A 16686-nucleotide genomic window follows, 5' to 3' on the forward strand; every position below is an offset into this window, starting at 1 on the left:
AACTTCTCCCAAGGAATTAAGGCAGAGGCTTTGCCATCAGTAGTTTATTTACAAACTCAGCACGACCTCTTGGAATCCATATTTCATCAAGCGTCAAACATAATTCTTCAACTCGAAGGACACGGTGAAGACACGAATCGGTGAGGGCCCCTCATGGCAATGTATGTTGACACCAAAACAGATCTGCTCAAATGGATCCGAGCACGAGAGAGGGCCGAAAGACGGGACGCCTCTCCGAGGGGCCATCCCAACACATTCGAGTAGACATTGATTGCCGGACCGAACCGTCCGGATCACCTTCCAAGGATAGAGCTTCCACGCTTCAATGGGTCGCCAACGGAATGGTTGGCGTTTAAGGGCCGTTTCGAAAAGCGAATCAGCGCCCTAACCGAGGACGCAGATAAATACGCCTTCCTCGGCAAATGTTTTGAACGGTATGAACCAGCAAAAAACGCTAGCGAGGCGTTTGAAAATTCGGGAATGCCATTCGACCAAGCGTGGCGCAAACTAGAAGAAAGGTTTTATAAGCAACGAATAGCCTTTGAGGGCTACTTCTTCAACTTTCTCCGCCACCGTCGCGGAAAGGAGACAAATCCCAGAACCATTCTGGGTTTAGTCAATTCAGTGGATACCATGCTATCCGCTACGACGCAAATCGCCGGGCAAACGAACGAATCAGACAAGGTAGCAAACGGCTTACTGATTTGCCTAGTAAAGGAGAGTTTCGACGAACAAACTCTCATGAAACTGGAGGAACGACTAGACTTGCAAAAATTGTACTCATGGAAAGAATTAAAGACAGAGCTAGAAAAAATGGCCAATCAACTGACTTGTAAGACTGCGGCCGAAAACGCTCATGCCACTAGAAAAGCTAATAAAGCAGTCGCATACAGCGCAACAAAAACTTCAGCGGGAGGAAGCAAACCTCCATTACAACAATCGAGAGAATGCGCCTTTTGCGCAAACTTCAGCCATGCAACGCATGCATGCAAGGAACTCGGAGCTTTATCAATTGAAGTCCGCCGGGAAGAAGCTAAGAAGAAAATTCTGTGCTACAATTGTCTTTCAAAGACTCATAATGTGCGTAACTGTACCAGCAATGGACGATGTCGCAAAGGTCGCCACCACACCATGCTCCACGAGAATCGGAGCCAGGGAAAGAAGTAGAAAACCGAGGTGATGCAGGCCTCTAATGAGGGCACGGATTGACTGTCCAAACGGGAATATGTGTTCCTGGCTACTGCGATCATCAGTATCACAGTCGAAGGCAAGTTAAGGTTTAAGATGCGATGTCTCCTAGATTCGAGAAGCCAGATAGAGGCTATTAGCGAAAGTGCCTCTTCTCTACTCAAGGTGCCATGCACCCAGGAACGAATGTTAGTGCACGGAATCAATGGCACTATACAAACCAACAAAAAGATTAAAGTAAGGCTCATCGCTGATCAAGGAAAATTCAATTTAGATATGGATTTGATATTAATCCCCCACGCACTATGCGAACAACCGTCGAAGACAATAGAGAGCTACCAGTTGGAAACCCCCAAGGGTATTAGGCTTGCTGACCCAAACTTTCACGTTAAGGATCCCGTTGACATTTTATTATGAGCGAGAGTATTCTATCAGGTACTTGGTTCAAGGCAAATAAGGAGCAGGAAACGAATGCAATACTCACAGACAATGAAGTTGAGCAACACTTCAAAACTACGCATTTCATAAACGCAGATGGAAAATACGCGGTACGAATACCACTAAAAGAAGAATTAACAGTGCTAGGAAGTTCGCGAGAACAAGCTGATAGAAGGCTTCTATCACTGGAGCGGCGATTTGCCCAAAACCCACAACTTAAGGCTGAGTACGATCCCTTCATGAAGGAGTATATCGATCGAGGGCACATGGACTTAGTCGAAGAAAAGGATGAACACAAAGTGATTTACTACATACCGCACTCTTGTGTGGCTAAGCCCGACTCTACAACCACTAAGTTAAGGGTGTTTTACGATGTTAGCGCTAAAACTACCACTGGGAAGTCTCTAAACGACATACAAGCTAACGGCCCGGTGATACAGAAGGACCAATTAGATCTCTTGCTCGAATTCAGAGGAGAGGATTATGTGTTGAGTGCCGACATCACGAAAATGTATCGACAGACGCTAGTCCATGACGATGATACCTGGCTGCAATGTATACGGTATCGCTTCAATAAAAACGAACCAATAAGGTCCTATCGATTAAGGACCGTAACATACGGTGAAGCTTGCCTCTTCCTTCCTAGCACGCAGAGCATTGCATCAAGCAGGAGAAGAGCAAAAGGAAACGGATGAGGAATTGGGAAATATCATCCAAAAATCATTTTACGTTGACAATTTAATGCTGGGAGCAGACTCCGAACAAAAGCTCATAGACATCAGACAAAGAATTGAAACAGCACTACTCAAAAGAGGATTCCCATTGCGAAAATGGGCCTCCAATAGCAAAAGGGTGCTAGCAGGAATTCCCAAGGAGGACTTGGAACCCACAGTACGCATAGGTGACCAGGAAACCATAAAGACTTTGGGCCTGAATTGGGCCCCTGAAAATGATTCGTTCGTCTTCAAAATGGAAGACACGTATTGCAAGGAAAGTTCAGCAATGACAAAGAGGCGCCTGGCGTCAGAAATTCTACGACTGTACGATCCCCTGGGACTAGTGCATCCGGCGATTGTAGCAGCAAAAATATTACTACAGCAGCTATGGAAACTGCAGGTACATTGGGACGAGAATATTCCCACCGAAGTGACGACACAATGGAATGCAATAAAAGGTGAATTACATAAACTCAGTGAGGTAGAGTTTCCCAGGCAAAGATTACCAAGCAAACCACATCGCCTGGCACTACATGGATTTTCGGATGCATCCACCAAGGCATATGGAGCATGCAGAATAGCATTGACTCCGAAGGTAATGTGAGTACGCAATTGCTATGCGCCAAATCTAGAGTAGCGCCAATGAAAGAGATCACCCCGCCGCGGTTGGAGTTGCAAGGCGTACTTCTGCTTACTAAATTGGCTCAAAAGGTAAAAGCCGTGATTAAGGACAGATTAACCGCATAGTTTTATTGGTGCGATTCTCAAGTTGCACTAACTTGGATCCGGGGACCTCCATCAAAATGGAAGGTGTTTATGTCAAATCGCACCCAGCAAATCCAAAAGTTGACTGACGTCAAAGATTGGTATTATGTCAAATCAGCAAGCAACCTGGCTGACTTAGTATCCCGAGGTATCACTATAGGACAATTGATAGGTAACAAGAAGACCTTATGGATAAACGGACCAGAATTCCTGGTTGAGGGCGACTATCCTCCAAATCACATTGACGAAAATGTCAAGGCACCAGAAGAAAGGGTGAAATCAGCTAATGTCACATTCATTGATGATTACATTGATTACATTGAATTCAAATATGACAACTCATTCAGGAAGACGCGCAGACATTTCGAGCTAGTTAAAAGGATCATCGAGAACTGGAAGGCCAAATCCCCAAGTTGGAAGCGAAGAGGTATACCCAACGAATACTTAAGCGGATCTTTCACTCAACAAGAATTAAATGAAGGAACAAAACTGATCATTCAAACCATGCAACAACAAGAATATCCAACCGAATTAGCGGATATTCAAAAGGGTGAAGTTATCAGCAAGGGACAATTTGAGCATCTAAATCCTACAATGCAAAATGGACTCCTTCACGTAACGGGAAGGCTGAGCTTAGCCGAGCTTCCACTCACTCATAAAACCCCAATCTTAATCCCCAAATCACACCCATTCGCAAAGGTGATAATCAGATACATTCACGAAAGGAATTTCCACTGTGGATTGGAACTGGTCATGAGTGAATTCCGCAGGACGTACTGGATGCGAAATCTCATAAAAATCACGGAAGGAGGCCAAAAAGACTACAACAACACATGGGACAGTTACCCCGGGCAAGAGTCAATCCATCATCTGCATTTACCCACACATGGGTGGATCTCTGTGGACCTTTTGAAGTCCTACTAAATTATCGCTCAAAAACGAAGGCAACAGCATACGCGTGTATTTTCATCTGTTTCTCCATAAAGGCGGTACACATTGAAGTAGTGGAGAATCTTCCAGTGCATTCATCTCCGCACTCTTGAGGCTCACATCGGTCCGAGGAACACCAGACATTATCTACTCGGACAATAGCCGAAATTTCGTGGGAGCAAGCAAAGAGCTCTCCGAATTACGCAAGGTGTACAATAATAAAGCTTTTCAAAACAAACTAGTTGGGTTCATAGCCGAACAAGGGATACAATTTTCATTCATACCGCCCCGGAGTCCCAACTTCGGGGGACTCTGGGAAGCAAACATCAAAACAGCAACGCGGCTGTTCACAGGCGCTGCCAGGGGAGCACACTTCAATCTACTGGAGCTGCAGACTCTGTTCTATCAGATCTCGGCAATAATGAATAGAAGACCGTTAACTGCAATACTCACTCAACCGAACTCCCCACAGCCCTTAACTCCAGGACATTTCCTGATTGGGAGGCCAATGACTGCATTGCCAATCCCAAGCCCGATAGGAGAAGGTGGAAACCTAGGGACAAGATGGAAACGAGTGCAAACCCAAATCGAGTAATTTTGGACTAGGTGGAGAATGAATACCTCCACGAACTACGGCACTTTGCCAAATGGACAAAAATCAACGCAAACGTCAAAGTTGGACAAATAGTACTCATAGGAGATGACAACGTGCCGATCTCCAAATGGCCGATGGGAATAGTTACGCAAACTAACTCGGGCACAGATGGCTTCGTGAGGGTAGCTTCAGTTCGCAGTGCATCAGACGTGTACAAACGGAACGTACGAAGTTTGGCCCCACTACCAATTAATGATTCACAACCGGAATCCAGCAACGATAACATTCTCAAAAAGGACGTTCCAGAAAAACCTGCAAGCGAGCAGTAACAAACAAATCAACAAGGCACTGTTACTCAACAATCAACGCAAGAGTTGGAAGAAGACAATCCACCCAAGGCATCGGACACAATTTGGGACGGCAGACTACGCCTTCGTCTCAAAGGGGGAGAAATGGAAGTGATCACAATCGGAGTAGCCATTGACTCGGATCGGAGCCACACGCGCCTAAGCAATCAAACAATCATTCGATTTCCCATTGGAAGCGCTCAATTCGGAGCAGTCAACGCCTCCGTAATTTGAGCCACGCGCGTGTAAGGAATTCAACAATTATTCGATTTTCCACCAACGGAAGTCCTCATCAGCAATTTTGGACTTCCCAAGAAGTCATAAAAAGGAATAACTACCTAATCACTGGATCAAGTAACGTTAAACATCCGATCGATCATCATCCAAGGTACCCGGAGCAACAATATTTGGAAGCGATAAGGTCGAGAACACAATCTCGATGCACGATGTGGCATCATATTCGATGGACGGGGCATTCATCGTGGCGATCATCATCGCCATCATAATTTTCCACTGGCGTAGGAACGCCAAACGACTGCAGCAATTTTAAGCCGCCCAGCGGGAGGCGCGCCCGAACAACAGCAGCGCGGTTTGATTTTGTGCACACGTAGTGAAGTAATATGCAATCTACCAGGCACAATTTGTGCTGACGAAATAAACACAAATATTCTATTTATTCAAAATCATAGAAATAAAATTCAGTTCTTTTCCGAAGTTAGACGAATGCGGTCAGATCTTTTGAAAGAGACTCCTGTAACTTTCCAGCACCCCGGGGTGTTGGGAGTTTTAACATTGAACAGTGGCTACGTGGTTCAGAGACAAGAGTAAAGCTATTAGTTTGGCCATGTTTGCTGTTTCAGAACCCAGCAGAAAATAGTGTGTGGAACAGAGTAGGATATGCAGATTTGAATCATCTATCTTTCGCTATCTGAATCATCTATCTTTATTAGCTTTTATTCAGCTACCAAAGAGCACATCAACAACAGCATGATATGCCGCACGTTTGAGAAAACTCGTTGCGATGCGTTAGAACATGCTAATGAAGTCGCAAGAAACAAGCATAATTCAATTGTGAAGAAGACAATTGACTGATATTTCTAGGAAATCTCAGTACGCTACAACACTACGATATTGCTCGAACGACGGTGAGAAGTAATGATAAAATATAAGTTCAAAAATGCATGACCCTTTGACATTCGTCATGAATTAAACTATCCCCGTGATTTGTGTCATTGAGAGATTTTAGTAGTGAAAAGTCCGGTACAGCTTTAGCTAACATGTCGTTAGTTACTGCAGCAATTTGGCGTATCACTTGCTGGTTGCGCAAACATATGATGGAGTTCGAGTGATGTCAGGAGATAAAGAAGGAATTCAGGTGATTGCAAAGAAGTCGTTTCCAAACGCTGATTATATTCATTGTAAGGCGCATGTTCTCAATATTGTTTTGCTGCACTCTTGTACGAATAATTCAAAAACAAGGATTTTCTCTTTCCTAAAGCGCGATTGCGAGTTGAATAAATTTATGCAGCAGAAGATCCCGAACGTGTACAAAGTCAAATGGGCCTTCAGCTAGGCAGATCAACATAGTTGAAACCAAGACGGGTCTATGGTACTAGGTGAGGCCGTTTCGTCACTAAGTTGGTTATATGAAAACAGTACGGAAGAAAGCAGAAGGGGAATTCTTTCCTTGAAGCGTGAAAGAGACAGACTGATCACGAGCGAGCTTGGGCACAAGCGTATTGTGTTTTGTTTACAAACAAAACACAGTAGACTTACAAGATGGCTGAAGAGTGGTTTTAGCAAGTTGGCCCACCTTAGGATATACTTCTTCGCGCCTTGGTTGAAACATATAATGAGGAAATTTCCAGCCGGGTGCTATGATTGATGCTAGGATCGTTAGCAAAATCTCAAGCAGAACTGTCAGTGGGATACCCAATTCATATGAAAACAAAGGGAAAATGTCAGTGGGATACCCAATATGTTGGCTCCTGTCAGTTCAATGGGGGTTCTCTAAAGACGTCACCCGGCTGGAAATTTCAACTTGTCTGGGAAAAATGTATCTAGGTGACACCAAGTTAGATGGTGATGCGATTTCACTCGCACGTGGGCTGCATGGATACATGCTGAATTTTGATACAATTTTCATCTATCTCTTTCGCATTTGCCGACATTCTGTACCATACACTAAAACAATGAGAACTGGACTACGTTGAATGTGATAAGAGTATGTACGAGTATAAAAGCGTTGAAAGACGAACGAAAGTTTAATGCTATTTGGGAAACATGCATGGATGCGGCAGATTGCAGCAACAGCGGACATCAAATTGAAAAATATCCTTTCATTGCATCCTGGTGAAAATATGCTCAAATATCGACCGAACTGCCAAATTTTGATTGGCCCGATTTACGGTTTCCCCAACACAGACTTCAAAATCGATGTACCTGTGGAAAGCCGCTTTGCAAATATACATGCAAGTCGGGGGTATTTTTGTTCCCACCGAGCTGTGCTTCCCTAACACGAACTTCAAAACCAATGTGCCTTGGGGAATCCGCTTTGTAGAAACATGCAAATCGTTGTCCAAAGCGTTGTGCAAACCTGAATATGTTTTCCTAAAACGTACTTTTAAACTGTAAAGCCTGGGAAAATCGTCATTTCAGATACTAGAGGTGAATGAACTTTCGCGGTTCGAGAACTACGTAAACATGAGATGTGCAATAATTTCAGAGGGAAATGTAAAATAAAATGATCATTTGACAATTCACATATTTTGGTAGTTCTAGGCGTCATATCAAACGTAAAAGGATGGTCATAAAATTTACTTGTAACGAAGATCATAATCTATTACAAAAAAATCGATGGGTTCTAAAATAATATTCGAAGTGGTAAACAAGTGGATTGCATAATATAATTGCATAGTTCTACGTCGAAAATATGCGGTCGTGTCCTAGATACAACCCCTTACAATTTTTCAAAGCCCCATCATGAGTATTGTCCAACATTAATTGAAATTTGACCCCGTTCCTGATAACTGATTGATCTGATTCTATTTTTACTGCCATTATAAAACTGCGTATTCCATCCCAAGTCAAGCCATTTAGCCATTTTTTAGAGGCAGCCAAATAGAATTTTCCAACATCATGGAATACGCAGTTTTATAATGACAGTAGAATTAAAGGTGTCTCTAAAATTTCAGATCAATTAGTCAACAGGAACGGGGTCAATTTTCTATTAATTTGGGACAACCGTACAAACATTCAAACATACATACAAACAGGTCAAGCTGAATGAAACTATTTAAAAAGTAATTAGTTGTTTGGGGACTGCGGCCATCTTGGATTTGGATTTCCCGTGATCTGCTGTTTTTGATGGGGTTCTGAGAAAATATTTAATCCGCCATTTTTAGCGGTCGCCATCTTGGATTTACATTTTTCATAGATAACTAGTTAAGCCCTTCATTTGATATCCACATTGAAGCGGTTCTGAGAAAATATGTAACTCCATCCTCCATCTTTGATTTACATTTTCCATAAATAACTGTGTTCTACTGGTAAGGTCCTTTTATGTGATATCCATATTGATGGGATTTTGAGAGAATATGTACATAATCCGCCATCTTGCATTTTCAAGACCATGGAATACGCAGATTTATAATGACACCAGAGATAAAGATGTGTTCCAAATTCCAGATCAAACGTTCACCAGGAATCGGGTTAAATTTCTATTAATGTGGTACAGCGATACATATAAAGTTACAAAATTATAAAGTCACAAACAAGCAAACGGGTCCAAGCTAGATAAAACCGTTTAATAAATAAGTACAAATCATAATTATATTATGTGTACCGAGAGAAAATTTGTTTTTCTTATGATTCGATTATCTGGAGTGAAAAAAAAATTAATACGCCGGATAATCGTGTCCGACCTGTATTATATTTAAGAAACATCCTATCATACTCCATTGCGCATCTAAACTTATGCAATGTTATATTGTATTTATATACAACATATATCAACTACGCAAGACTGAAAAATAGCTCAAATTTAGAATTATACTCAAAAATGCTTGAAATACGATGAAAAACAGAATAGTTCAGACAATCCATTAATATCTTGCATAAACAAAACAATATTCGAGCACGAACTAACCCCCATTTTGCAATTTTGAGTGAAAGTTTTGGGTCACCGTGTAGATGCACAACTAGTCAATTTACTCACGAGACGCCACACAGTGGTCTCTCAGAAATTCTAGGTGGTATTAAATAGAAAAGTGAATGGAAATGCATTCAAATTTGGTGTACGGGGGTTTTCGAAGGTGCTGAATCTATTTTTGAGACATTTTGGTTATGAACTCCAAAGCAAGGGCTGGGAGAGAGGGTACAATATGAAATTTTCGGAAAAAACACGTGTAAGGTGTCTAAATATATGTTTTCCTGAAAACGTTTTCAGTATTCTTTTTACCCAAAACCCAAAAGGGGGTGCTGGGGGAGGGGATAAAATTAAAAAAAAAGACGGGTGGGTAATGTCGGGGACACAACCGGAGTGAAGTAGGACTATACAAAGGGGACAGCTTTTGTTAAATATATATTTTTAATATATTGTTTTATTTTCTTCTCCTACGATAATACCTACCTATCTACCTGAAAAATGGATTAGTTTACTGTTTACTCTTTATGAATATGTTGATGGTTCTGAAAAGAACCTTTGGTGTTGTGTTTTTGTTATCACTCGATATTCCCATCTTGTTTGGTTAAACCTTCCTGTTTAGCGATTGCGTTTGCCACTCGCCACAGCTTTCACAGTTGGAAAATTTCTTCCCATCCAGCTTGTGACATGTTGTTCAGTAAATTACATTTAATGCGACGTGCCGGAGAAACACTTTGCCACTCACTGAAACTAATTGTTGCCTTGATGAACGCCAAACCGAAGCTGCTCTGTTCTTGATGCGGGTTTTCTGATTGTCGTGAGCAGCTTTGCCCGCCAACTTGAGCACTCCGACGGCCGAAACTCTATAATCGCTGTTAGGTATACTGGTGCTCCGGCACCAATCCGTTCGGCCTAGTTACCCTTGCGGAGCAATCAGTGAATGCGACCAACATGGAACTGGAGACCTGCACGGTTCGAGTGAGACTTTGCCTTTCCCTTAACTTGTCCTCCTTTGTTACGTCCACGATGCCGATGCCGTACAACCACACGGGTTTACGGTTTGAAAGAAAATAAGATATTTTTTTGGGGTCCGCGTGTTTTATACTCTAGCGGTACACACTCACAGGATAGAGACAAATCGGCAGACTCAGCCAGAGGAGCGAGTCCAACGAGACGAACGAATGAGCGTTAAAAGGGAGCGATGGCAAAAAAATACATTCATTACGATTTGTTCGCTCGTTGGATTCACATGCAGGCTAAAAAGGGTCCTTTTCAGGATCACAAAATCTTCAATCTAAAGAGTTTATTGTTTTGTTATCACTCGATATCCCCATTTTGTTCGGCTAAACCTTCCTGTTTAGCGATTTGTTGCCACTCGCCACAGCTTTCACAGTTGGAAAATTTCTCCCCTTCCAGCTTTGTGACATGTTGTACAGTAAATTACATTCAATGCGACGTGTCGAAGCGCCACTCAGTGTCGGATTGGAGGCGATTTTAACCTGTAATTGTACATTTGCGATGACAGTGGTACAGTGTCGACTTTCAATGTGGGGTCATAATTTGGATCTCTATGTTTACAAAGATGTCCAACTAAATAAGTCGCATTACATGTCCGTCCAATTAGCTAAATGTCGAACTAATTGTAAATTACTGTACTTTCAATCTGGAAACAATTTAAGAATTGGTGAAAATTGAATAATCAGGAAAGTCCCCAACTATCAATAAGCTCAGAACAACTGCCAAATTCACATACTCACCAGATCCTGGCAAACAAATTATGAAAAAATCAATTTGTGTTTTATTATTACTTTGGATAATGTTTTAGAAAGCATTGAACTGTATTTCTTAAACTCTTTTTTGGAAGGTTTAATGGCCCTGAAAAGCGCCTTGTTTTATGGAATGGTTCCAATTTAGAAAACTTAGTACTCGTGGTTTTGAAAAAAACCATTTCGAACGCCCTCGATGCCGCCTTGTTCTGGTTTTGCCACCAAAGCAGTTTGTATAAAGAACAAACTTTTTTCTTCTGCTACCTGATGCCGTTTTGCGTTTGCGATTGCGTTTGCCACTCGCCACCCGCTGCAACTGCCTGTTGTCTTGATGTCCACCGAACCGAATGTGTTCTGTTCCGAATGCGGGTTTTCTTATCGTCGCGAGCAGCTTTGCCAGCTAACTCGATCACTTCGGCGGCCGAAACTATATAACGCCGGCTAGGTGGACTGGTGCACTGGTACTAACGCGCTCGGCCTAGCTACCCTTGCGGGGAACTCCAGATCAACACGGTTCGAGCGGGATTTTGCCTTTCCCTTCACTTTTCCTCCTTTACCATGTCCAGACATGGCTGCTTGGGTTGGTTTGTTGATGTGTTGTGATGCGAACCGATGTGGTGTACGGTTTGAATGAGAATGATCGTTACGGCAGCGGAGCGGGGATTTTTAAGCTGACTGGCAGGCTCGAGAATTACGCATGTGTGAGACTGCGACCAAGGTTTCATTCATTTTTTTCTTTTTCCTTTCCAATCGTGCTTCATTCTATTTCGCTGCTGCTCTGGTTGCCCGTTTTGGTCGGTACGATTTGAGGAGCACAAAATGGACCAATCAAAAATGGGCACATAGTGCATTTTGACAATGCTTGATATTTCACAATTATTCAATTATTTATCTCAAGAAAAATGAAATGTTATTCGTTATGATAGATGCGTAGATATATTTCCTATCAATTGATGCAAAAACCTTTGCGATCAATTGAGAAATGCTCGAGTTATAAGCGTTCCAAATCTTGCATTTTTTCCTACTTGTTCAGTGCCTAGATTTCCATTTCACCCCCTATATCTTCCGGTTAGACGTAGTCCTACGTCAAAATCGAAAAACACGTGTGGGGTATCAAAATATTTATGGCATTTTTTCGCAAAGTCTGACCACTTTGCGAAAATATGCCAGAAGAAGCATTTGTTTTAAAAAACTTTGGAGGTATTTAAAGATTTTTTTGTAGGTCTACTTTTGTATAAATTAAATTTAGAAAATGTACTTACACTCAACCACTAATTTCACGGCTTCAAAAATTTTTAAACTAAAAACGGAACAAATTCGAAATCAGCATAAAATTCTCTATCCAGAACATCATCACATTATTTTTTAACGTATTTTGTAGCACTTATGCAAAATTTTAAAAACATGCGTGTTTATCGCTCTACTGGTTTACTGTATCAAACACTATGTTGCCACGTCGTTATCGCAACGAAAATCGTCATGGACACTGTTGCCATATGTGATACTAGATGCCATGAAGGTTATAGAACGAAACTAGACCATACATTCGGTCAGGCATTGTTGTTCATTTTTCTATTTAATGCCACCTAGAATTTCTGAGGGTCCACTGTGCGCCACTGCTAATAAATACTAAGTTTAAGCAAAATATTGAGTTTACATTTCTCAGTTAATACGTTAGGCCTCGGATTGTTCTTGCTTTTTTCCATTTAGCCCGCATCAAGAGCATTTGTACAATATCAGTGTCGGTCCCCGTTCCCACAGATATTTATTTTAATAGAAGAAAATAGTCAGAAATTCGACTAGAAACTAGTCATATACCGTAAAAACTCCGAAGACAACTCATTTTCTTATTCCCTTATTTTGTAACTGTCAGTCCCAGTGACCAACGTTTTTCTAACGAAAAGCTCAATGTCAGTCCCTAGGAACCGACACAAGGCTCAACGTGTTAACTGCATTGTTTCAACTTCTCCTAACGTTAAAATAAATTCATTTAAAATACCATATTTAGTTTATTGTAGCATAAGTTATTGAACTATTTGCATGAACCAAAAAAATGCTGATGCTTAATCGATGCGGACAATTTGAAGTTCAATTCCAAAACTGATAAACTGAGTGATGACAGAATTGAATATTCTTGAAGAAAAAACTATAGGATACATTCCATCGTTCAGTCAATAAATATCGATGTAAGCTAAAGAAAGAACTTTATCAAGTAGTCGTATCTTTAAACTATAATTTGTTGTTTCTAAAATTCTAATATAATTTCAAAACAGCGTTATGAAACTGGATGGAAATTGTTCGTTCTACGCTCGAACCGGAAGAGTTCACTTTAATTTGGGCACTGTGAAGTCCTTAGTAAGAAACTGAAAACGGATCAACAGAATCGAACTCACCTCGATAGATGGATATGTTTTTCGGTATACTGCCCGGTGCCATATTCTGAATGTTCACATTCTTTATTTTCGATCACTTCGACACCATTTCCTGCATCGGATTGTTCCAGACTGTGCCGTGCTATCATGTAAAGCTGGCCAGTTTTGTACTACGGTAGAAAGACTAGACTTAATAAATTAATCTTCAACTCTATTTTCAACAATTTACCTCCTCCACAGTGAGAGGCATACAAATTCGATACTCTTTCATAAGCATGTTTATAGTTTTGGTTTAAAGAGTTTGGTAATTCAAGAAGGGCTACATAATTGATTATACGAAGGAGAATGAGGAAAACAAAGCATAAAATGTTGATTTTCGGATTGATACACTCAGAAAAATATAGCTAATTTTGAGGTAAGGTAATGTTATTTCACAATGCAGCGATCGATTCTCGCGCGGTATCATAGGGCTCTTGCTACACTGAGAGGAAAATTTAGTATATATGACCAATTTTTTGGTAAATATTACCAATTCTCTAGTCATTTTCTACCCTACTAATCATTGGTACATCCTACGAAAAAAAATTTGTAGACACAAATGTCAAACAAAACTATGTAAGTCCAATGTTGGCTCAATTTCGGCTTTAGTAATGGCTAATTTGTTGGCCCTCCATTGGTTCAATAAAATTTTGATTTAAAATATTTTTATTTTTATAAATATTCTTAATCCTTTCCTATTTTTTATAAAATATTGAAAAGTTTTTCCTGCATGCTTTTAGCGAGCGAGTTGGGTATCACAGTACTCAAAAGTGTGCTTTTTCGGACACTTGCCAAATTTTGCTGGATCACAAATTGCATCGATTCGTTCTCATCTTCGAAGATGATTTGACGCCGGAAATCGACACCGCGTCGTACGTACTCAAACGGGACATCGAAACAGTAAACCTCGATAATGCATGCCGTACGCTCTTCGCTTTCTTTGATGTGGCTCACACTGGTCACGGGTGTCTCTTATTCGAATACGTTGCCAAATATGATAACCGCGTTCAACACATGGAACAGCGGTATTTCTATAAAATAGAATGAATTGCGTAACATAGTGCCAAATTTTTTAAAATAATTGAGCATTTACCTATTTTTACTGGAAATCCCAATGGAAGCTGCATAGTGAAAAAATCATTCAGTTCAGTCATATGCGGATTGATCAATGTGGATCAAAATTGGTAGTACTTGTTGTTATTAAATTTGATAAGAAATTCTCCACTCAGCCACATGTTAGCTTAGAACCGCTGCACATTAGATGTGATTATTTTCGATTTTCCAATACCTCCTCCCTAGAGTTCGATGTCAGAAAAATACTTCTTCACGGTGGAATCTGTCATGGGCAATACCTTCGAAGAGATCGCAGTTTTTTCCAGTGGACTGTTGTTTTCCGATCCTATGCTGATGTTGTTGTCCGAGGGGAACATGCCAGTAGGGGCAGTTGACTTGGTTTGGCGCTAGGCTTTTTTTCTGCCATGTCGACGATGGATTTGGATCTCTGTGTGATGATGATGGTTTTCGCTGGGTGCCGTCGCCAAGTACTGCTGTAGAATTAATGTGGTCGTGATGATGTGTTTGAAATTGTGATACTTTCGCCGTAGCATATCGTTCATCAGCTAGTGGAGTTTTTACTGCAGACAGTATATGGAATAACACCGACAATCTGCGCTGTTGCTGCTGCTTCCATCCGAGTCGATGTTGTCCGAATAGGTAGCTGTTGATTGCTCAATGTAAAACGGTTGTTGGTTTCCTCGCTGCTGACGGCACGATTGGCCCAACTGATATCCATCGTTTCCTGGAACAACGAATCGATCGAGAGGCGATCCATTGCTGCTGTTGGTTGCGATCTGTGGATAATAGAATAAAGGGAAAAAACAATAACCGGATCATCAATAAATTGTGCACGACATTCCTCTGATGTATCTGAACACTTACGGCTGCGTGAAACCGTTGCTATGGATTTCTATGATTTCTACGCTACGTTTACCTCCGTACCGCTTCGCTTCCATTAGAGAAATGGCGATTGCATACACACAGTTACCAGAAATGAAAATAATCAAGGTTACACATGCTATCAAGTAAAATGTACGAATCATTGGTAGGGGTGAACATTGCATCTGACATCAGTTTAACAAAGTTTTTGTAATATTTACAAAAAAATTGTACATTTTACAAATGTTTCGACTACTAAAGATTTGGTAGCTGCATTTACTAAAGTTTTTCTCCAGTGTACACATGCAGAGCATGTGTTGGGCACACATCGGTTGTTTACATTCGTAGTTTCTATGCAGAAGAAGCGGATTTATTATCAATCGGTGTTCCTATAGATGATTTAAATATAGTTGCAGTCTTTCTACTAGCGCGAAATTTTTCGTAGAACTAACATGAACTTTGTGAAACAGTTAGGCACGCTATTTCATGAACAAGAGTTTTTGTTTGACACATATTTAATTTATTAGCACTTATTTCGCGATGTTCATTGAGTGACTTTCCCACTAGATTTGAATCGAAAAATTGGCAGAATAGGATTATCAATTGTATTTTCCATGAATTAACTAATCAATGGATTTTCTCCGTTTGCGATCAATTTTCTTATAAACATATTCAGCTTCTCGCAGAGCATTCAGGTGCCCGGAAATCATAACTGAGGGTTGGTTGATCTTTCTGGCTTAATATGTTCTTAATTCCAACATAATCAACCACTTTTTTGGCGGAACAAACCACCGATTAAGGACATCTGCACGCGAATGTTCATTATAGTTTACTTCTTTACGAGGCCAGTATTCCAGGGCAAAAAACATAAAGCCTAAATGAGAATACACTTCACCTAATCCGGATATACAATCGTAGTGTGCAGTTTGCACTTTTTCTGTGAAACTTTTTGAATAATCAATGCTTCCATTGATATGAATCATATCCATAACAGAAATTTCAATTTTTCTCCGTGTATATGGCTTTGACGCTAAATATAAATATTTTTATGTAAATAAACATATATTCGCATGTTACTAATATAGAGTAGCGCGTAATTTTTGCAACTATTTCGCTAAAATAATTATTTAAATGAAGCTCAGTCTTGTCGATCCATAAAAATCCTATGCAGTGATCACTTTACTTGCCCAACAGATTAATAATACATATGCACGCTGCATACATGCATGCTGGTTACACACGATTATCCCTAAGGTTTCGACGAAAGCTTGGTTTAAGGGATTGAATGTAGGTCGTGATTTCATTCGCGTGATATCTCGGCTTATGTCCAATCACTACAACCTAAACGCGCATCTCTATCGCATTGGGCTCGCAGCAAACAATCTTTGTGATTGTGGCGATGGCTACCACGACATCGAGCATATTGTCTGGTCGTGTATCCGGTTCCATGC

The 16686-nt window shown here is 40.8% G+C and overlaps 1 protein-coding gene across 4 annotated transcripts in view; it reads right to left on the bottom strand.

The window, feature by feature from the left end:
- LOC129775246 (cytoplasmic phosphatidylinositol transfer protein 1) overlaps window positions 1-13697 on the bottom strand; it is a 54965-nt gene extending 41268 nt beyond the window's left edge. The window contains exons 1-2 of one of the 4 annotated variants that reach the window (XM_055779727.1): window positions 13491-13657; window positions 13283-13431 (exon numbers count right to left, since the gene is read on the bottom strand). In XM_055779727.1, the coding sequence (XP_055635702.1) occupies window positions 13283-13431; window positions 13491-13538 (197 nt within the window). In that variant the 5' untranslated portion in view covers window positions 13539-13657. Of the gene's footprint in view, window positions 1-13282; window positions 13432-13490 lie in introns of all 4 variants that reach the window. The other 3 variants (XM_055779725.1, XM_055779724.1, XM_055779726.1) reach the window with 3 other exon arrangements.
- Window positions 13698-16686: the final 2989 nt, after the last annotated feature.

Source organism: Toxorhynchites rutilus, chromosome 3, assembly GCF_029784135.1.
Source record: "Toxorhynchites rutilus septentrionalis strain SRP chromosome 3, ASM2978413v1, whole genome shotgun sequence".
NCBI classification, from domain to species: domain Eukaryota; kingdom Metazoa; phylum Arthropoda; class Insecta; order Diptera; family Culicidae; genus Toxorhynchites; species Toxorhynchites rutilus.